The sequence below is a fragment of the Falco peregrinus genome, chromosome 3 (assembly GCF_023634155.1).
Source record: "Falco peregrinus isolate bFalPer1 chromosome 3, bFalPer1.pri, whole genome shotgun sequence".
Taxonomy (NCBI): domain Eukaryota; kingdom Metazoa; phylum Chordata; class Aves; order Falconiformes; family Falconidae; genus Falco; species Falco peregrinus.
The window spans coordinates 111,391,733-111,412,813 of NC_073723.1; the positions used below are offsets into that span (position 1 = coordinate 111,391,733).

Here is a 21,081-nt window from a genome sequence, read left to right on the forward strand (position 1 = left end):
ATCTGCTCAAAGGCCACACTAGCGACCAGCAATTAACACCACAGGGGCCCTGGTAAAATGGCAGATGAACAAAAAAAGCCAGTGAGAGACAAGGGAAACAAAAAGGGGCCTGAGGTTGCGTTCTTGTGTGCCTGTCTATTTCCTAGGGAACGTGAGCCGCAGCTCCAGAAGCGCTTTGCGGAGGTGCACACAAAGGAAGACAGATGAAAGCTGTTCGTCGACAGGAACGCTGAGCAAACTCTGCCTTTCACCACCAGCACTGCATCCTGGGAGAGCCCCACGTCAGCTGCAGCTTGGCATCTCACGGGAACGGCACCTCGCCGCTCCGATCGGGCAAGCAGGCTGAGGCAGCACGCGTGATGCTTTCCCTCACTAACTTGGTTAAGAGTTGGAATTAGAATTCACAGATTCAGACCAGCACCTCACTTCCCTATCCAAGTTGGTACCTCACTAAAAAATTATCATTGTCACCTAGCTTTGAGCTTGGTTTTGCAGTACAGAAGGCTTTTCTACTGAAATAGAGCTTGATGAGAACCATTCCCCATAGCACGATACATCGAACACAGGCGTTTTGTTTGAATTCTTCCCCACAAGCATAGCAAACAAATGCTTTCAGGAAATCGAGGTTTCAGTCAAAGGTGACTGCAACCCAAGAGTAAATGAGGAACGAACAAGAAATGCTGTGCAAATCAGTGTTCTTTTATAATCTCAAGTGCTACCAGCAGTGCCTCTGAAGAATGTATTTGCGATGGGCAAGATTTAGTCTGATGGATTCCTTCTCGGTGGGGGTTTGTTTTAGTGGCTACAAAAAAAGGAAGAGCTTGTTCCAGACCACATCCACCTCTGGAACAAGCTCACTGTGACATGAGGAACTAGTTCCTTAACACTGTTGCATCTGTTTCCTCATCTGAAACACTGGCAATGCACACTACTAAGAGCAAACTGGGAGGATGAAATCGGTCAAGTTCTTGAGATCCCTACGTGAAAAGCACATAAGCAGAAGCGCAAAGTAACAGGGAGAAATGTTGGATGCTCCCTGAGTAAATAACCTGGGTTCATCTCCGAAGCACAGACTGATGGAGCAATCTGGTGTCCCTGCCTGTACACACACATTAAACTGTCACATGCAGATGCAGTGTGAAACGCGCTTTGAAAGGCGGTGACACAAAGTTCAGCTATTTCCCTGGAGGAATGGAAGAAAGTTTGTCACCCAAGAAGACAGTTCATGTATCTGATAAGCTACACATATAAGTTCAATACACTCACCTGGGTCAGCATTATGTGTTTTTAAATCACTTGTGTGGCAGAATTGACTAACAGTCTATTCTAGAGCACAAAAAGGTGCTGACCAGTTATGCCCAAGAACATACGCCAGAAAAGAAATCCTGACTCGTGTGATTTCCCACTCCCCCATGTTTTTGTTAGTATCAAGGACAGGAGTGCTTTGTGCTGACTAACAAATACAAAGGTAACACGTACCTCATTGGTGGGACACCACACCTTCTTGTAGACCTCAGCCACAGGTAGATCCAAACTGATTATCTTATTGTTCACCAAAAGCTGAAAGTAAGAAAATAAAACGTCAAGAAGAATGCTCCCATTGCATCACCAATCCAGCAATCATCTGCTGCCTAGAAATGGCATCCCCACACAGCTGTGCAAGAAATCCACACTTGTCCATTCTCACCTCCATCCCACTGTCATCCTCCAGCAGAGCTACCAGGTCACAGTCCTGACAGATTTTGTTCTTGATGTCCCTCATGAGCGGCCCAATGCCAGGCTCATTACTGCTGTAGGGATTTCCTGGCATTCTGCCCTGTAAGAAGTCTTCCTGCTGGGGATCTTTCTCCAGAGTTACAAAGAACTCTGTCACTTCATTCTCCTCCTAAAGGACAGCAGCAGACAAAACGATTCAGTTTTCCCCTAACCACGCTCCCATTCCTGCATTTTTACGGTAGCAAGTGACAGGACGTCCCTAAACCTTCAGTCCTTTCGTCACTGCTGCATCTGGCCGTATATTGCCACAAGTGGCATTCAGAGGATGTCTAGTATCATTTCGTAAGCAAATTCCTCAGCATGAAACAACACTACTGGTTCTGCTCTTTTGCACAGAGCATGCCACAGCAGGGAATTTAAATAATAAAACCCCAAAGTGTGATACTACTGCAGTTCTACACTTGCTCATATTAAATCATTATTGTAGACACCACTGGGTTTTGTTCCAAAATCCAAGCAACTACATCTGTTTCAGAAATCTAACTTTATAAGCAATGCTACAGCCATCTCTGTACTTACAGGATAGATAATACTACATAGCCTCTCAAAGATGAAGACCGGAGTCCTGTAGTCATCAAGGCTATAACGTTTTGCAGTCTCTATACACACTGCCATAAATGCTTTGGTTTCAGATTCTGTGCCTGCCAAAAACCAGAAGTATTAAAAAAGACACAGGAGTCAATTTTTACAGGTTCCATTTTAACTCAGCATACACAATAAATCTTCCTGCAAGAAGCACAAAAAGAAGAGTGCCTTCTTCTTTTGCATATCCACCACTTAAAAGATGAAAGGCTATTTATTGGTACGTTTACTAGGAAATCCCTTTGCGTGGTTGGGCTGCAGTAAAACAATCCCATGAAAAGTAGGAGGTTTAAATTCCTGGAAAATAAGAAACGACTTCAGGAATGTTATTTACCTTTTGTGTGCCAAAAGGAAATATGGGAAGGTCCAAGCCATAAAAAAACCCTCACTGCAGTAGTCTTTTAGAAAGAAGGTCTTTGTGTGGCTGTAACAATCTGCTTTTTCATCTCGGCTGACCCAAACTCTGAATTTTACAGAACCAAGGCGGTTTTACCTGTTGTCATATCCTCCAGCATCTCCAGCAGCATGTCCTGGGTTTCATCAATCAGCTTCGTTCTTTGTACCACCAACTTCCTCAAACACAGGTAACCATTCAGGACTGTACCCACCAGGCGGCTTTTGAAGTGTCGTTTGATGGACTCCACCTCCACGAAGGAAGAGAGGAGACCTATAAAGCAATGAGATATTCAGGAACTGGATGGGAGAGTCCGGTTTGTTAGCTCTGAGTTTCATGTGGCGAGCAAAGAGGCCACGCTATCATAAAAGCAGCACGACGAAATGGTTTGTTACAACTCCGGTTGTCAGTCTGTGGTTTAACGCTCGCTTTTATGAACTGAATGGTTGGAGGCAAAAACCCTGGCCTGAGAGAGCTGCTCTGTAAATTATACCACACGGGACCATGGTGAGGGAATGCGGAAAGAGCATAACGAGCTTTCTAAGCGCCTGATATCAAATTCTGCACTTTTGGACATTTTTCTACTGTAAGATATTACAAAAGCAGGTGACTGCTCTCCTTCAAATATTTAAGCTAGCTCTGATGATGTGACAGGCAAGCGTGGTACATGACTTATCAGTTACCTCATTATCAAATTGGTCACTCCTATAACAAAGTAAAAAAAAAAACAAAAAAAACAAACACACACTTCCATTCTTTCCCATGACATATTTATCAACATGCTTTTTCTTGCCAGAAGCCAGGCTTTATGAATTAGGCCATTAATTTTTGAAGAACACGGAAGAGGATACAAAAGAGAATGACCTAGTTAATGACGTATTTCCATTTCCAACAAGTTTTGGAAAAAAGCATGCCCTAGAAGGTTCAAAAAAAGAAAAGCTGCCATAGAGTAAATAGGTAGGAAACAACAGGTAGGAATCAGCAGTGTTTACAATGGTCCCACAAATTATACTGTACAATGAATGTAATTAGGAAATGGAGAAGAAAAGTAATATGATGAAGTTTGCTCGTGATACATTACCACAGTTCAAGTAACTAAAAATTCAAACTGATCACAAAAAACACAGAAAAATCCATTTAGGGGTTAAGTGATAAATTGATGGCAAAAATCCAATGCTGAAAATTGCAAAACACTGAACGTCTCTCAAATTCTGCTACATGCTGTTCTGGAACAACAACCACCCCATCTCTAGTCCTACTACAGGACTTGCATTGATGCTGCTAAATACCTGTGAGACTCTTCAAGGCATATCCCTGCTGCAAATCAGTGCTGAGCGTTGCTTCCTCCAAGGCAAGTAAACGAGCTATTTCCTGAAAATAATTAATAAGGCTATAAGGACAAGAAACTGCAATATTGATAGCTGGGGAGGGTCTAACACAGGGTGCAAAGGAATACAGCAAAGACACAGAGCCAGCCACAGAGAAACCAGAGCTGCAACGCAGCAGTGGGGAGGGAAGGAAGAGAGGAGAGAAAAACTACCCCAAACATCCTCCTCGTTTTCTCCCTCTACCTACCTATTACCACCGCTTTGCTCTAGTGGCCCTCCACAATGGACTCCAGGAGGGTGTCATCTGCCTCTTTGGAGGGCACCAGGGATCACCACAGAAAACTCCTAAGACCTAACACTCTGAAGACTGCAGCTTAAATGTGAGTCTTCTTCACCAGGCTGTAATTCACACTCAAGGGATGGCAGCACACCTAATCCTCCCTTGTCATTAAGGGCTTTCGGAGTCCAGTCTGGCAGCTAACACAGCTTTCCACTTGGGCCTTGGTGCCAAGGCAGTGTGGCAATATTTATAGCCTTTAGCATTAGCTGCCCCCAGAGCAGTTAATTAACGTGTACCAGGCAGTTTGCGCTGGGGAATGCTACAGCTGGGGCTAAAACCGCTGTAGCTCTTCCAGTTCAGAGATGACAGCGCCAGAGTGTGAACTTCGTCAACCTGGCGAGTGTCAGCAACAGGGCACTGAACGAAGAGATGAAGATTTCGAAGCAAAAAAGCCAAACTGACAGGTCAGGGACAGGCTTTCTGTTGCTACCTAATTCCTCCATGCAAGTCCATACCTTTGTGATGAGGCTGCCGATATAGGGCAGAACCCCCCGGGCTGCCAGGTAGACCTTCCAGTGGGCCGGTTTGATGAGTTTCTGATACAGCGCCAGGTACTCGGCGGCACACTCACCAGCGATGCTCAGCTCATCCAGGTAGCTAGTAAAGAGAAACACAAACTGACAACCGCTTCGCAGTAACAAGAGGCATTCACAGCTTAAGGACACCATGACAAGAAAGAAAAAGCCTCCAGAAATCTATCCTCCCTGTTGTCCTCCCAGCTAACAGCACAACTGATAGTCATCACTCAATGGCTAAAGTGGTATTTTGTCCCAAAAAGGAGTTCCCCAACTTTGCAACTAGTGTCAATTGGGGCAAGTTATGTCACAGGAACTAGAAGAGAGTTCACGCTATTATTTTGCTGTCTAAGAGGCAGGGGAAATGTCATCCACACAGCTGAACACCATCTGCTTCTGGAAAAAGTATAGAACAGCAACAGCTTATGGCCAGGCAGCAAAAAAACCCAGGTATCCCTAAATCTACACCATCCCAGCTAATTAAGTTTTAAAAGACCTGTGAACCAGAGGTATACAAGGGAGAGGTGTGAGAGAAGTTGGAAGAAGGGAGAGATTCTCATGGGAATTAAAGAAAAATAATCCTGGAGCTGTCAAGTGTGGCAACACAGAAATACCTTGTCAGGAGATCAAGGACCTGCTGTTTGCGGCTGGGGATGGTAGCCAGGGCTTCCACAATAGTACACGCAGCCTGCCTGGCCGCTTGAGTGGCAGGAGTAAACAGCACCTAAGGGAAGGGCATGAAAAGACGGTATCATTTGACCTCCACAGATAAAACTAGTGGTAGCTTACAAAAAGGCACAGCATACATTTCGACAGTTTGGTGACCTGGTGGCAGCATTCTCTTGTTCTTCCAAACACTCGATTCTGTGAGAATGCCTACTTTGTTCACCATCAAAATGTTTAAACAATGCACTGTGTAGGCAACATACTAGTCCACATAAACAAGAAGAAAAACTTTTGCCCAGGACCTATGAAAATTCAATAATCAAAATGCAGCTAAGTAGATAGGTAGGAGCACCGTGGCAAATAAAGGTTCAGAGTTTTAAGAACATGCAGACTACTGGACAAATGTTTAGAAGTAGTATTTTTAAGGGAACAAAGCTGCAAAACTGACATGGAATTAGATGCAGTCAATTACAGTCTCCCGAAACATCACTGCCTGTATTGTCTGCAAAGTGCACAAAATGTGGCCAGCTACCAATAATCCCTGACTGTTAACTCTGCCCAGTGCATCCCACTGGAGTTTTCACCCATGTTTACCTGTCGCAGCCAATTGTTGTGCCCCAGCTTGAGATCCAAAGGGCAAGTTCTCTTCCCACAGCGACTCATGAACTGTTTCCATTTCCAGACATATTTTTCTGACAAGTAGAGCTGGTGAAGTTCAGCTTTGCTGGGAGATTTCCCATTGGCATCTACACCTGCAATATTGAACACAGCTCAAGAGAATTGTCAGCAGCCGTTAACTGCAAACTGCCATTATATTTTCTTCTTCATACTGGAACTCTCTAAACTGCAGTCGTGAAGCTGAGTAGCTTCTCATTTCTTTCTGCTGCCATTTTCACCTCTGTGTGGAGCTATGTTCACTTCCAAGCCAGACACAAAACCCACAGCCTCTCAGGGAATTCCATCAGCCTTTCAAGTTGGCTGGTATTACTTGAAATAAGCAACAAGTTTCATTTTTTACATTCCTCTGATTAACTTCAGGCACAGTGCATTTTCTGCTTAGAGTCTGAGCAACACAGCTTAGGAAAGTCAGTGCTACAACCTCGAAGGTCTAAGTGTGAAGCTAAGTGTGAAGACGGTATCAGATGTCACAGGACAGAAGCCAACACAACTCTGCAGAAGTACATTCCTTATTAAACCTGGAGGGACATACACATTCCTTCACAAAATTGCAGAGTTAAAAGCACAGGACTACCTCTGGCAGGGAGGCACTTTTTCCAAGCTTCATACGATGCTTTGGGGTCCCTCTTGAGCCACAGCTGAGCTTGTGCATGGATTTCGTTGCTGTAAGGCTTCACAGTGGTGAGAGCATCCACAGGCACATCCTAATAAGCAAAAAAGCTCTATGAGTCTTCAGAAAGCCACAGCCTGTTCCCTTAAGAGTATGTCCTGTAGGAGAATCAAGGGTTGCATCTGTGCCATGAATAGGCAAATGCAGCTCCTGGACAACAGGAGGGTATGCAGCTGCTGTTAACGATGAACTAAGAGAGATGCCTCATTCCAGTTACTACTGAAATATCAACAAACTCATCTTTGCCATCCATCTGTGATTATCCGATAGCTAGATCAAAGCAGAAACGTACTTTCTCCCTTGCAAATCCTAATTACAATCAAGGAGCAGCCAATCAATACCACTTTTATCAGAATAGTAGCGCTGTATTTGAAAATCTGCGTCAAAAGTACTTGATTCTACCACATTTAGGTCCCTGATTCTACAAAGCTGTTGAAAGCACCAAAAGCCTGCCCAAAATAACCAAACTGTAGCTGTGAAGCAGCTCTTTCCCCAGGCCTCTAATGTGAGTGGGGAAAAAACCAAAGCCCAGTTATGAACAGTAGTGGTCAAAGCCACGAAAGAACAGTAAAAACCAGAAAGCAGTTACCTGTAATTTGCAAAGACGAGAGTCACAGGACTTGTGCTTCCCTAGCAACAGGGACCAGGAAAACCAAGCCCTGGCTTCCTCACAAAGTTATTAATCACCGAGATCACTGTGCCAGACTTTAATCAGCAAATTTCCAGGTGCTTTGCTCAGCATCTAAGGCAGTACCTTGTTTTTCTTGCTGGTTGGAGCAGGTGGCTTGATCAGCTTTTGAAGAATGCGCAGGCACATGAGGGTGATGTTTTCAACAACCACTGGAGTCTTAATGTTCACTGCCATCAGAAAGAGGCTGAGAGCTGAAACACAGACATAAATTTTCATTCCACTGTAAGATCTGCAGAGAGCACACCTCCACAGCTCTAAACGGCACATTAAAAGCAATTAGAGTTAGGCACGACCTCATATCCTCAAGCAAAACTATCACATTCTCACGCAGCCATGGACGGAAAACAATTTTTTATTACAGAAAGGGAGTTTTGCCATCCTTCCCTTTAAGCCTCCATCTCTCTGTTTCTCAGCACTCCTGTTTCAAGACAAGCACTACCCCAGGACAAAGCTACCTGGTGCCAATTCCACTTCAACCCAAATCACAAACTGAGTCAGTATCAGTTCCCTTCCTTAAAAGTCTTCCTATAGTGCATGGACCTGGGCATAGCAGTTTAAAACAAAGCTTTTGCACTAGTCATCTGAACTCACCACAACGTAGCCGGAGCTCCCAGCAACTGTCCTCCTTCGAGATGGAATCCGTTAGCAGCAGCATTTCATACTGGAGACTGCTAGCCTGTAACACAGACACGTGTTCAAAGGCTTAAGAAGTCTTGGTGATGCAGCAGTTCTTTTTGCTTTCTGGTATTTAAAACGCACAGGTTCAGAACTCATCGATCTAAGTAAATTCAATCCCATGCCCATTTGGGATGACTGGCAACCTGTTTGAGAGAGCTGCAAGCAACAGCCAAGACAGGCAGAACTGCCTGAGGAAACTGAGGCATATACCTAATCACATCATTTTGTGCTTTACTGTGACATTTATCTTAACTCCTATCAAGACACAAACTTCTGTATTACAAATAGACCACGAGAAGAGAGAAGATGCCATGATAAGAATACAGCGGCAGTTGCAGAGGGACAGAGAAAACAAACAGGAAAACACTGGAGTCTCTCACCAAGTCTGGATTTGCCCAGTGTCCCTTCAGCGCTGCAGAAACCTTCCCGATGATTAAATCATTCATTTGCTGTGTGGCCTCTGGATTGTCCCTAATTCCAGAAGGAAAAAGAGAATACTGTTATGCTATGCTTGCACTAAATACCAAAAGCTCCCGGGATTTCAGCTTAGCTGACAACAAATATACAAGCAGTTGTAGTCTACGGTTTGCTGATGGTATCTTCCCTATAAAGCTACTCCTTCCTGATGGTGCATTTACAAGCACGCAGCTTTCCAGAGTTCACTGCAGGTCAGAGGGCTGCCAACACCAAACCCCATCTAACCTGGTCAGAAGGCACATGAGCTGACGGACCTCCTCCCGCATAGTGGCTGCGCCCCGGCGCAAGTTGTAGTCAAACAGCTCTCGGATAAGGCCCTGGGACACAAGGATATGCCTGATGGCAGAGTTAGTCGCCAAAGCCCGGAGCAACGTTATGCAGTGTTCGGTGACGGCTGAGGCACAGCCGTAGCATTTAGTTGATGATGTGTGGCCACAGCCTAGAACAGACAAGGCACGATACTGGCTGGCAGTAAACGTGGGTTGGACAGTGGTTCGTGAGGACTTTGTTGCTGCCTCTCTCTGTTGGAGGTCATATTCCAGGAGTTCCTTTCGAGAGGCAAACACTTTCTGGAAACGGAGAAAAGGAGAAATGAAAGGCATGGAATTGTGAGGCAGCACATAACTGCTAAACCCATTCACAGGCTATTTTCATTACTGTGTATTTTGTGGAGAAACACTGTTAATCAACTGTCTCAAAACCTGAAATCCTTCACATCAACGGCAGACTTGGGAAACCCAGTAGAAATGTCAGCCTAACTCCCAGTTACCTGCCCTGTTTAAAGGCTTGTTGTCTACATCACCCCCAATGTAACACTGGAAATGTGACAAATCCCATAGCACTAACAGTGCCGATAACTTTTAGAAATGATTGTTTTGTTATTTCCCTGAAAATATGCAGCTGGTCACCTATTGTTAACGATATCATTAAACACAGAATGGCAACATCTTGCTTTCTGTTTCTGATACACACTGCATCTGGTGACAGAAGAAAACACTTGACCCAAATTCAAATGGAAGCACCTCATACCTGGATGATTTTGGAAAGTTCATCAAAAGAGTTCTTGCAGTCACCACAATATTCCTGGGCTAATTGGAGTATGTATCTATTCACACTAGCTGAGGTAGAACTTATTCCTCCACTACCACTAGATTCATCCTGGAACAGAGGGAAAAACAAAAGGGAATCAACACGGAGGTTACACACAAAGATAACTACGGCAGAACAGCAGCCGAGGCAAGGACCTGTAGTTGCTCTTGTCAGTATAAAGGCCAGTGTCTCACCAGCCTGGAGTTCTGTGCACAATCCATCTGTCCCCTATTACCTGTGGCTTTTCAGGAGCTGCCTCATTCACTTTACACAGAAGGTTTTCCAGCTGCGGCCGGTGTCCCATTAGCTGGTGATACACTCTGTCAGCCTTGTCCAGCAGAGTGTTGATATTTGTTACTGCCTAAGAATTAAAAAGGAAAGGAAACTTATTTTATGTTCAGACATAATTTTTAATTCTACAGGACTACAACCACCAATTTCCACATCTTCTGTCTCTTTTGCCTTCCTCTGGCAAAAAAAAGAAACAAATGGCGGTCCTGCACCCTGCTTCTGCCATGAGCACCACGCTGCTGATGCTGCAGCTCAACACGCTTACCCTTTGGGACAGGCCACATATTGCAGTGGGTTCTTCATTCATTAACAGGGCTCCTCAGGTGGGATGGTAAAATATACAGTCCAAATTCACCCCCTTGTACAGCAAGACAAAGAGGTGCAGTGCTAGATAGCTAGTTTATAAGCAAAGCACTGAATTATGTCTTTTGAAGAATTACTTATTTGGTGGAGCAAGACAGAAAATAAGGAACGCATTAGTCAGTGCAAAGCCTTGAAGGAGCACTGGTTTTCATGTTACTCCCAAGAGGGATGGACCTCTGATGTCCCTACACTGTTGACCTGGCCAAGAGATACAGTATTTCATTAATGAATCTGCTATTAGTCTCACCTTCTTTCGATCCTCTTCATTTTCTATGGGATCCACTGCACAGCAAGGCTTGGCGTACAACATGAAGTCAAAGCGAGCGTATTTACAGAACCCACAGGCATTGCAAAGGAAGGGATCTTTCTCGTCATAATTGATGGACCTGAAAGGCAAGCCAAAAAGGTCCAAGAATGCAGCTGAGCTTTATCGAGGTAACTGAGGCAAGGAAGGTAAGCTGTGAGGGGACGCAGGAAACAGAGAAGGATGGTCCTTAAAATGTCTAACCTACCAAACTGCCCTGGGGAAGCCACAAGTGAAAATACATGAGGTGCATGAGAATGAAAACCTACAAATCAGGCAAAAAAAAAAAAAAAAAATTCCTTACAGAAGCAGTACCACATTCTGGCTGGGAAAAGCAGAAACAGATGTGAATTTGTTCCTAACAATTCTACTTTAACTACAGTAATTCCCAGTAGAACATCAGACTAGGGCACTGTGCCCTTTACAAGAACACAGATAAAAGGAAACCACTTTGTTTTGTAAGGTCTAGGCTTTCAATAGCTTTCACTCTTTACCCAGTTGCAGTGGGACTAGCTACAGCATACTTATTATCCTGCTGCAGGCTAGGGTCGCATGACACGAACTGATTTATAGCTCCCATAATTTAAGAAGGGATGTGGAAACCTTTCAATATACCAGTAGTCACCTGATCTACGGAAAGACTCTGCTCAACACCTTGACTCCCGTGAGGATTAGAGAGGACTGTGGGACAATAAGGGGAGAAGAGATATCAGATAAGGGGACAAAACTCACCAAAGAGAAGGATTTATAATACTGTAGTGAAAGCTTGAATAGCACACAGTAAATTACGCCCTGAGCCCTGCTCTGAATGAGGAGAGCTGAACAAAAGCTCTGAATAGACAAGTGAGCACTGTCCATCCAGAGGCTACGTCAGGGATCCTGCAGGAAACCCCCCTGCAATCGTGTAAGCGAACTCCAGCCGCACACCCTTGGAACCGGGCAGGCCAAAAATAACCTCCTCCTGGGAATTTTCTTTTTTTAAACTTCTAGAGTGCTCGATCTGAAACTTCTGTGTTTTTTCAGTATTGTCATATCAGGTTTCCTTTGTTAGCCCCTATTAACATTAAATCCCTGTAAGCCTGTTTTATACTTCTCGACTAATTTGATTGTGCAGTTGTATTAACCGGAATCATGTCTTTAAATAGCAGGGTATTTGGTTGAACAGCCAACACGGGCAACGGCACAAGGGCTCCGAAAACCCCTGGCGCTGGCTCCGTGGGGAGGAACGAGGATGACCTACCTGCACTTGTGGCACTGGTACACGTTTTCACCGCAGTTCCCACACACCCCCGGGTTGGCCGGGACGGACGCGCTGCAGCGGGGGCACTGCAGGGTCTCCGTGGAAGCCTGGTAATTCTCATAGAAATCTGCAAATTCAATCATCAAGTTCGAAGCCACAATGGGCAGCGGCAAGTCAATCTTCACCTCTGTCTGGCCTGGGGTCAGCTGGACTTTTTTAGCTTTGTGCCAACGAGCCGGCCTGGGAAAAGGGAAGAAAACAGAAGGGATTTTTTCAGTGGGGAAGTACCCTCCCTGCCCACGTACGAAGAGAAGCCAAACGCAACCGTCTCAGCTCCAAATCTACTTTAAATGGGATGAATGGAGAGCAGTTCTAGGATTCATTTCCTTAGCTTCTGTATTGACATGATATGTAGCCAGAAATACATTTTAAGCCTTTATCCTCTTCATAGAGAGATACTGTTTGGGATTAAAGAGCTGTTGATGCCTCATGGAAAAACTTTAATTCTACAGACATTTTCTAGGGATTTTCACCTCCATTTTTTTATTAGTAGGGACATTTGCATGAAAACAGGATATTTATTTCTAAAGATCTCATCTGCTCCCACTGCTTATTCTCCACCTGAAGTCAGAATCCTCTCTTTGTGACATCATAATCCTCTCCACAGCAGCCACTTGTGATGTCACAGAGGATTAGGACTTCAAATAAGCAATAAGCGGCAGGCACAGATTAATCCCTAAGCCAAAGAGATCTGATTCTGGTGAGAACATCTCAAGAAGTAAGAAGGGAAAGCATATAAGCAGAACTGGCTCCAGACTGAGCAACGTATTGAAAAGGAGGCATTTTTCATAGGTAAAGCAAGCAGCAGCCGAGTTAGGCCATCCAACCTCTGATTTTAATTCTACTAGATGGCTTCAAGCAAGTGATGTTAACGCTTTCTGCATTTCTGGACAAGCTGCAAGGTCCTAATCCCTTTCTGAGTCAAACTCTCCAGGAGGTGCTCTTGGTATTACTACCAGTTTCCAGACAATTAAGTGCTTAAAACTGAGCCTCTACAAAGTCTGCACACACAAATTTTACAGGCGTATGTCAAGCTCTAGGTGAAAGCTGGATCTTTTCTTCAACAATTTCTTGTAGGAGATTCAGAACAATCCAACCCAATGTGGGCTGACAGCGATGAGTAATAGTCTAAGAAGGAACAAGCCAAAGCAAGAAGCCAGGCACCTCAACAGAAAACACAATGTCAAATTCAGAGACTTGCACGCAAAAAATTATGGACAAAGGGAACGTACTTGTTTTTCAGCTCAACTATGGCTTGCACAGTCCTGTTGTTGTAATAGATGTTGATGGTTCGGACCATTTTGGTTCGTTTCAGGTCTCCTATCTTCACTGTCACTTTGCTGATGGTGTGGCTGCCGATTAGTTTCACCACCTGCTGGGTGGTAGTGTACCGCGTGTCCACTTTGATGGAGGAAAGCTTGATGTACTGAGGAGACAACACCAAGGACACACTCCCTGTATGATTACATCCCCAAAACCTCAGAAACACAGGAAATCACGCTGCTGTAAACTGTTAGGATCCCTGTAATCGCAAAGGGTTTAAGAACAGCAGTTACTTACACAGAAGGGCACCTCTGGATTGTTGCAGACAAGGCAAGGATCGCTCTCCAGGTAATAGCCATCAAATTCCACCAGCCCAGACAGTGTGCTGCAACGAGGGGAAGAATACCAACATATGTAATTTGGCATTCGCTGTGTTTTAAACACAACAGTTTTAGTTTACTTGCAGTCCCCAGTCCCAGATGTAGTAACAGAAGTGTTAGAAGCACGCTGAAAATTCCTGTTTTTCACTAGGCAGCATTTTATTATAATCATTAACCGCTGAGGTATGACTCAGAACAAACCACTGAATTCTGCAAGTCTATATTCCCCAACTGGTTAAATATTTTGTAACATTTACCAAAAATTAAATCAAAACAGCTAAAGCCAAACTACTGCACATAGAATGTCACATTTTTCAGATGGCAGAAAGGAATCTGCTATTCTCCCAAGACCAGCTGCAGCAAGCAGGCAATCTCAGTAGGGGTCCTTCCTCCACCACAATTTTATTGAAAGGATTGCGTGTATCCCTGTGGATCACAGCTAAATAGCTCTTTAGTGAAATGGATCAAAGTCAAAAGGAACTCACTTGTAAATGTTCGAGTTAGGGTGGTTGGTAAGAATGTGGTTTTGAGTCCGGAGGATCTCCACGGCCTTTTGGGAGTATTCCTTCAACTGAAATACAATTAGGAAAATACTGCCTTCTCAACGTTATTTTTTATTGCTATAAAGACATAAAGATTTCTCATCTTGTGGTGTTCCAGGTCCCCCAGAAGATGCACGCACTATACCCACAGGAATTTAAGTGGTTAAATCATTACCCAAGAATGTAATAGATCCTAAAATTAGACCCTTACCACAATAACAGTGTTATTTGTCAGAGAATCACTACAACTGTCTGCCAAGATTTGTAAGGCTTTCCCAGCTCTTTAAACATATGCATGCAAGCATCAGTGCATCCAAATCATTTGTTCCCAAGTGCACTGCTCCCCTAAGAAATCCTACCACCTCCTTGGTTCAAAAGTTACGATTACAGCAGATCTCTAGGAACTGAAATATCAAAAGTCTATAAATTAGAGCTAGCATGTAAATGTATTTTCCCACAAGGGCTTCCTATCGGAAAGAAGGTTTCTTCTAAATAAAAAACCACAAACAACACCCTCCCTCTCAAAAAAACCACCACCACCAAACCCTCCAAAACAATACAATGAAAAATCCACACTCCCCAATTTTTTAAGGACCCTGCCTTTTTTAACATTCGGATTTTGGGTACAAAAAAAAAATTTCCACCAGAACCTGTCATGACAGAAAGTCTGTCCCAGCTGTATCATCCACAAGCCCTAACATAATTCAAGGGAAGCAGCGGGACCTGGGATGTTGTACCACCTTTGCAGAATGACACTGTACCTTTTTCTCTGTCTGCTGTGTTTTCAGAGAGAAGTATCCCAGGAGATCTACAAACTGGGCAGCCTTTCTTCCATAAGCTGGAAGTTCTGGCCAGATTGACCACATGAGATCCAACAGCAATTCCTGCTGAGACTTGTTAGAGTTCCTGTTGAACAAATTACGTATCAATTAGGCTTGCAAAATTAGCCATATAGACTGCACGGCACACAATCTTATTCAAAAGTAAAATACATGCTACAGTTCACTGAACTTGAAAGTATTATCTTGCTTTGTGTGATGTTCAACATCAGAGTTCACAGAGTTAAATCTCAGCACTTCTTGCCACCAGCTGTTTTCTAGCACTCTCTGAAACGAAAGCAGCTGCCTTGCAACAACCAGAGTTCTGAAGGAGTTCAGCACGCTGAAGTGTACCTTGCCCTACCTAACTCCCAACTTTTTAACTACATGAGTCTGCACCTGCCTCAGAAATTCACTTGCTCACACACAGATGTCAGGAGCCAGATTCTGCAGACAGAAATCAAACGCTTCTTGCAGATGACAACTCAAGTAGTAAGTCACAACAACTACCTCCAGCCCCAATAACTGCAAAATAGCGTGAGCAATGCAAGGGGATGCAATCATCTGCAAGCTTCAGCGCTCTTCAGGACAGAGGCTCAAATATTAACTCTTACACCAAGAGCTCTCCATAACCAAGCTGAGGCTGGCTAAGAAGAGCTGGGTCAGAGGCTCCCTCCCAGCTCACCTGTAGATGTGGAGCGCAAGGCAGTGGGCCTGCCATCTCACAGAGGATGAGTTGGACTCCAGCAAGAAGCAACGCAGGAATTGAATGAGGGTCTCCTTATCAGCAAACTTGTTCAGCTGGTTCACCAGAGCCGTACACAGCTGATCTTCCTGACTCCCCGAACTCTCACCTAGGGGACAGCGGGTGGCACAAGAAAGGCTTAAGAAAGCAGATGAATGGAATATCTCGCAGACAGAACAGCTGCCTATTTTATACATCTCAGAGCGAGGATAATGGGGACAAACGACTGTGTTTCAGGCAACAAGCAAGTTTAATGTTTCTTTCTTTTCCCAAAAAATATAACCTAGCACTCCTGAGTAACATGGAAGACCACCGCTGGAAAGCTTGCCAGTAAGTATGTGAGAAATGTGCTACACATTCTGATTAGAAGTCAAGGATAAATCCACAGGGCAGTGAAAAGACTCACAGAGAATCATCTGATAGAGAAAGCCAAAACAGTGCCTTGAAGAATTTATGCCAAGAGAGAATTTATGCCCATGACTTTTATAGGAAAGCTTAATTACTTTCCCAGGACTTTGGATATCCATTAAGCAGCAGCCCTGGCTCCAGCACAGCTTACAAGTCAGACAGAGGAAACAAGTCTGAACATAATCATTGAAGAGGAGCGCTGACTGGGTGTGCATCTCCAGTACTTGTTTTAGTCCCCATGAGCATTTCAACCTCCTACAACCCAGGACAGGCAAGTAGGTGGAAGCTACTTCGTCGTTAGAATCGGTAACTTCCATTAGACAACTTAAAGCCCACTATGGTTAATAAATATTCACAGTGGGGTTGTGACTTACTCAGCATTTAATTTCAGCCCCAACTCTTATGGCATACTGATTTATCTTCGCCCCTCTCCAATCTGTATATGGTAAACCTACTCTTCTCCCCCAATTGTTGCTGTAGTCTGCAAGTGCCCTTGCCACAAACCATGACCCTTTCACAACAGTGCTATTTATGACAGTAAGAAGCAAGCAGTTCTCTCTAAACAGAACAAGAAAGGCAGAGAGGAGCGGACTTCATCCCTAAAATCACCCACAGAAACGGGCACAGCTGCAGCTCACCCTCTCGCTCCTTTTCCTTTTCTTCTTTCTTGCTCTTTTTAGTGGAGGATTTGCTCTGTGTTGCTGTCTGCCCAGAGCCTGATGCTGCAGGAGCAGAGGTGGAAGAGGTGCTTGATGATCCAGAGGATGAAGCCACAGATAGCACTTTACTGCCACACAGAGCACAAGACAGCAGCTGCAGGAGAACTGGCGACACTCCTTCATCTACCAGGAAGCTGACTTGAAGGAGGAAATAGAGAACCGCTGCAGAGAAAAAAAGAAAATCTTTGAAGCCCGAATTAAAAAAAAAAAAAGAAAAAAAGAAAGCAAGCCAAAAAAACACAGCTGAAAACAAAAAAACCCTTTAAACATGACAAGGACCATCCCACAAACTCATAGAACCTTCCTGTCCTGCACTACAGAAGCACAACATTTGGGTAGACCAAGATAAAGTGTTTCATTCCAAATTACACACTGGAACAACGGCAGCACAAGCAAGAGAACACAGATCTCCTATTCCTGCTCTTGTAAGTTATCCATTACAACATATTGTGTTTCTTAGCTACGGAACAGATGCAATTACAGCACTGTGATACTTAGTACTGGAAACAGTTCAATCCTACTCAAAACTCTCAGCTGTGTGTCCCCCACTTCTTCCCTGCTGAGCTTCCCCAGCTGAGAAGTTTTGATTGAAACCAAAATGCATACTGCATCCCCTCTGCTCCCTCAAATACTCTCAGAGAAAGAACTCACAGTCATCTTTAATGCAGAATTTCTGCCAGTTTACTGTTCGCTGTGTGGCGATCTCTGCACAAGCCTTTAAATGTTCCATCTGAAAAGCACAATGGGACAGGATTAATCATCAGCACGTCAGTATTTCTGTTACTGACATCTTACATAAATGCAACGTACACTTCTTCCTAGTGCAGTGGCACAGTTTTCCTTACCAAGCTGATCAATGTATCATACTGCAGAGCAGAGCCTGAACTTGCTGTGACCACACTGGCACGAAGGAAAATGCCTTGCTCTTCTAGAAGCTTTTTGATTCCACGAACATGAGAGTCCAGCGTGTGAAGGTCTCTGAGCTGGCGGTATTTATCCTTCGATCCACAGATAAAGAGCAAAAGCTTGCGGACTTGGCGGCGCACGAATGGAGTCTGCTGGATCATCAGGTACTAGACAAAGAAAAGCCTACAACATCAGCACTGCAAACTCACCAGTTTGCAACCTCTGCGCCAACAAAAATATGGTGTTTTTTTACACAAAGAAAAGATACAGGTGATGCATTTGTGAATCTGTCAGCTTTAAGGTAAAGTCACCCTATAAAAGTCAGTCACAGGCAGAAGAAACACTGAACAACACCACTGCATCATCCTGAGCTGTGCAATTGTCAAACCGCTGCTGAAAACCACTTTGTCATCTATGACCTCAAATACAAAGCTACCAAGCCTAATTAAGAAATCCTACCACATACTTGTGCAAATGTAAGATAATTTGTTATCTCAAGTAAGAAGCTATACAACACCAAAGGAACTGAAAAGATACACTCCAAATACCTTACTGATTTGTTTTTTAATGACTAAAGTTAAACACCAACAGCCGAGCACAATGTTACATGAAGGTTTTCTATTCGAGTTTTCTGGCAGCAAACGTTGAGTTACAGGAAATAATAGCAATATATTTTTCATGTATCCTTTCCTATAGATTCCTGTTCAACAGGAATAAAACAAAGCCAACAGTTCACCTGCTTTCAAGGGGGATTAAAAACCAGAGATGGATCTGAGATCAGTTCTGCAAAAGCTCACCTCTCCCATGAAAGGCAGCATTACTGCAATTTTGTCATTAAAATCTGTAGGTGTATCACATTCTCACTTACCTCAGACAAAAAGTAGAACCAGGAGTGATCAAAGATGGGAGGTGGGATGCGGGAGTTTGTGTCTGCAATCTTCTTGATCTGATAGGGCAGCCGCAGTACCATCTCTGTCAGGAGCTGAGTGTAGGCCTCAAAAACATCTGCAGCATGACCCTGAAAGCAAGAGCGATCAATCAGGCTCTGGCACCGAACCCTCCCAGGGTGGTGTCATGACAAGCTACAGGGTGCATTTATTGATTTTCTAAACCCAGAACTTTTCTGCATCTTTGCAGCCAGAAGAAACGTTCCCAGCTGATTTAAATAAAAACAAGCCAACAAACCTGCACGAGGACTTTAACTAGATGGCAACTATTAGGATGCAGTAAGCTAGTCCATAGTAAAAAGGCATTTTAACATACGAGCTTTCAACTTAGGAGACATTCTTACGTTTAACCAGGCTTTTTTCACTGCACCTGTATTTGTGTCAAAGCACCCCCTCCCCAGCAGCATCTTAGCAGAAAGGCACCGTGGTGGTTGAACAAGTCTAGGATTTAGTGTGGAAATCCCCATCAACTGCTCGGCTTCCTTGCCACACTAAGTAGTGGTGGTTCAGAAATTCTGTCTGCCAAGCAAAAGGAGTCACGCGATGGAGTAGCTTCCCTTCGGAAAGATTAACACTTCAACCAGAAACAGTGACAGCAGCTCCACAGCCTGCTTTAGGGGTGCGTCGATGGAAACAGCAAGCTAGGCTGCTCTGAGAAAACTCAGAGCAATCCCAGTTGTAACTACGCACTAAAGCAATGGATTTTACTTGCACTGCTAAGGGAAAACCAGTTCTGCAAGGATGCTTTTACTTGCTTCTGTGCAGCAGCCTTTTAACACAGGTCATGTAAAGCTAACAGCATAGGGTGGGACTCACCTTCACATACTGGCGGAGGAAAAAAGGGCTCATATCAGGTGGAGAAGAAGTAGTGTGAGGTTTCAGGAGCTGGCTGGTGGCTACAGGCTCCTCATCATTCTGCTGGCTTTTCCAGTACTCCAGCAAAGACTTCAGCACATGCAGACAGTAGTCAACAGCGCCAGAGCTCAACAACGCAGCAGCAGTGGCACTAGAGATGAGGGAGGAAGACTGAAAACAAAGAGGAGATGGATTAGTAAAGCACCTGACTGAGAACCACTGTGTTGGAAGAGCAGGGGAAGCGGTGAGAATCAGACAGCAGTTGCTGACAGTATGGATAAGAGAGCAGGTTTTTGTGAAACTTTACAGGCAGCTTTTAAGTTTGGGGTTTGTTTGAGGTTGGGGTTTTTGGTTTTTTGTGTTTATGAAAAGCAACTCAAATATTTACAGAGACTCTTTTGAACAAGTGCTTAGTAAAGGAAAACAAATAAAATCTCCTCTTAAGTCTAATCTCCCCTCGACACATGTGCCAGAGGCCACTCTGCTATGGATTAGACGACTAGGGCTTTTTTTCCTCCCCTTCCCCGGCTCCCCACAAACAACCCCCCCCCCCCCCCTTTTTTTTTTTCCAAAGTTGGGATTTCTATTTGTTTATCTGGGATTTGGCCAGCTGGGCGTGAATTCTGGTAGAGAAAGAGTCCCTGTTGCAGATGCTGCTCAGAGGCTCTGCTCCACCCAGGTATTGCTCCACCTGCATTCTGCAAGACGATGAGCTTTGATTTCTGTGGGAAGCTCAAGTGAATAACAAAGGCTGGAGAAAAAGCTACTGTAAATAAAACTATTAAAGCAGCCCTGTAAATCCAAACAAACCCCACAGCTCATAAGCTCATTAAAATTTGATGCAGTTCAGACTAAATTTTTTAACCTCTATGCTTTTTTATTAATCTCCTTCCCACCACACATACTGCTTTTTATGCCTTATTACTGTACCTTTTAGCAACAAATATCTAAGGAATCCTCTTAGCGACTTTTACGTTGACACAGCAGCATATTGCTTTCCAATAATCACATTACAAATCCTCTTTAACCCCTTCAGCACCAGTAAGATGCAAGGCAAAAACCTGCTAGACAGTTTTAAATAACATCAGTAATGTGCTGCCCTTAGCTCAGTCAGAAACTGTGCACAAAACAAGTGAAACCAGTTGTCTTCGCATGTCAGTTTCCTTCATTCTGAGTTTCGGCAAAGATCTTTTTTCACAAGAGTCAAATAACATTACAGATTCCTCACAAATTTTTCCAAAGCACTTTTAACTTTTTCAGATTTAGATCAGCTATTTCAGTTAGCAGCTTTTAGACCACCTTTGATGAACAAAAGCCACCCAAGCACATCAACCCCTTGACAAAGCAATTTGAAGA

At 44.0% G+C, this 21,081-nt stretch overlaps 1 protein-coding gene across 6 annotated transcripts in view; it reads right to left on the reverse strand.

The window, feature by feature from the left end:
* UBR4 (ubiquitin protein ligase E3 component n-recognin 4) overlaps nucleotides 1-21,081 on the reverse strand; it is a 78,636-nt gene that overhangs the window by 15,411 nt on the left and 42,144 nt on the right. For all 6 annotated transcript variants that reach the window (XM_055800578.1, XM_055800576.1, XM_055800575.1 and 3 more), the window contains 27 exons: nucleotides 19,687-19,896; nucleotides 18,792-18,941; nucleotides 17,863-18,090; nucleotides 17,669-17,747; nucleotides 16,937-17,179; nucleotides 15,831-15,999; nucleotides 15,089-15,233; nucleotides 14,271-14,356; nucleotides 13,703-13,790; nucleotides 13,375-13,568; nucleotides 12,083-12,322; nucleotides 10,786-10,924; nucleotides 10,120-10,245; nucleotides 9,825-9,953; nucleotides 9,021-9,364; nucleotides 8,699-8,789; nucleotides 8,232-8,316; nucleotides 7,704-7,831; nucleotides 6,854-6,983; nucleotides 6,196-6,353; nucleotides 5,550-5,659; nucleotides 4,876-5,017; nucleotides 4,042-4,123; nucleotides 2,852-3,025; nucleotides 2,296-2,417; nucleotides 1,688-1,885; nucleotides 1,480-1,560 (listed from right to left, as the gene is read on the reverse strand). In XM_055800578.1, the coding sequence (XP_055656553.1) occupies nucleotides 1,480-1,560; nucleotides 1,688-1,885; nucleotides 2,296-2,417; nucleotides 2,852-3,025; nucleotides 4,042-4,123; nucleotides 4,876-5,017; nucleotides 5,550-5,659; nucleotides 6,196-6,353; nucleotides 6,854-6,983; nucleotides 7,704-7,831; nucleotides 8,232-8,316; nucleotides 8,699-8,789; nucleotides 9,021-9,364; nucleotides 9,825-9,953; nucleotides 10,120-10,245; nucleotides 10,786-10,924; nucleotides 12,083-12,322; nucleotides 13,375-13,568; nucleotides 13,703-13,790; nucleotides 14,271-14,356; nucleotides 15,089-15,233; nucleotides 15,831-15,999; nucleotides 16,937-17,179; nucleotides 17,669-17,747; nucleotides 17,863-18,090; nucleotides 18,792-18,941; nucleotides 19,687-19,896 (4,071 nt within the window). The remainder of the gene's footprint in view (nucleotides 1-1,479; nucleotides 1,561-1,687; nucleotides 1,886-2,295; nucleotides 2,418-2,851; nucleotides 3,026-4,041; nucleotides 4,124-4,875; nucleotides 5,018-5,549; nucleotides 5,660-6,195; nucleotides 6,354-6,853; nucleotides 6,984-7,703; nucleotides 7,832-8,231; nucleotides 8,317-8,698; nucleotides 8,790-9,020; nucleotides 9,365-9,824; nucleotides 9,954-10,119; nucleotides 10,246-10,785; nucleotides 10,925-12,082; nucleotides 12,323-13,374; nucleotides 13,569-13,702; nucleotides 13,791-14,270; nucleotides 14,357-15,088; nucleotides 15,234-15,830; nucleotides 16,000-16,936; nucleotides 17,180-17,668; nucleotides 17,748-17,862; nucleotides 18,091-18,791; nucleotides 18,942-19,686; nucleotides 19,897-21,081) is intronic.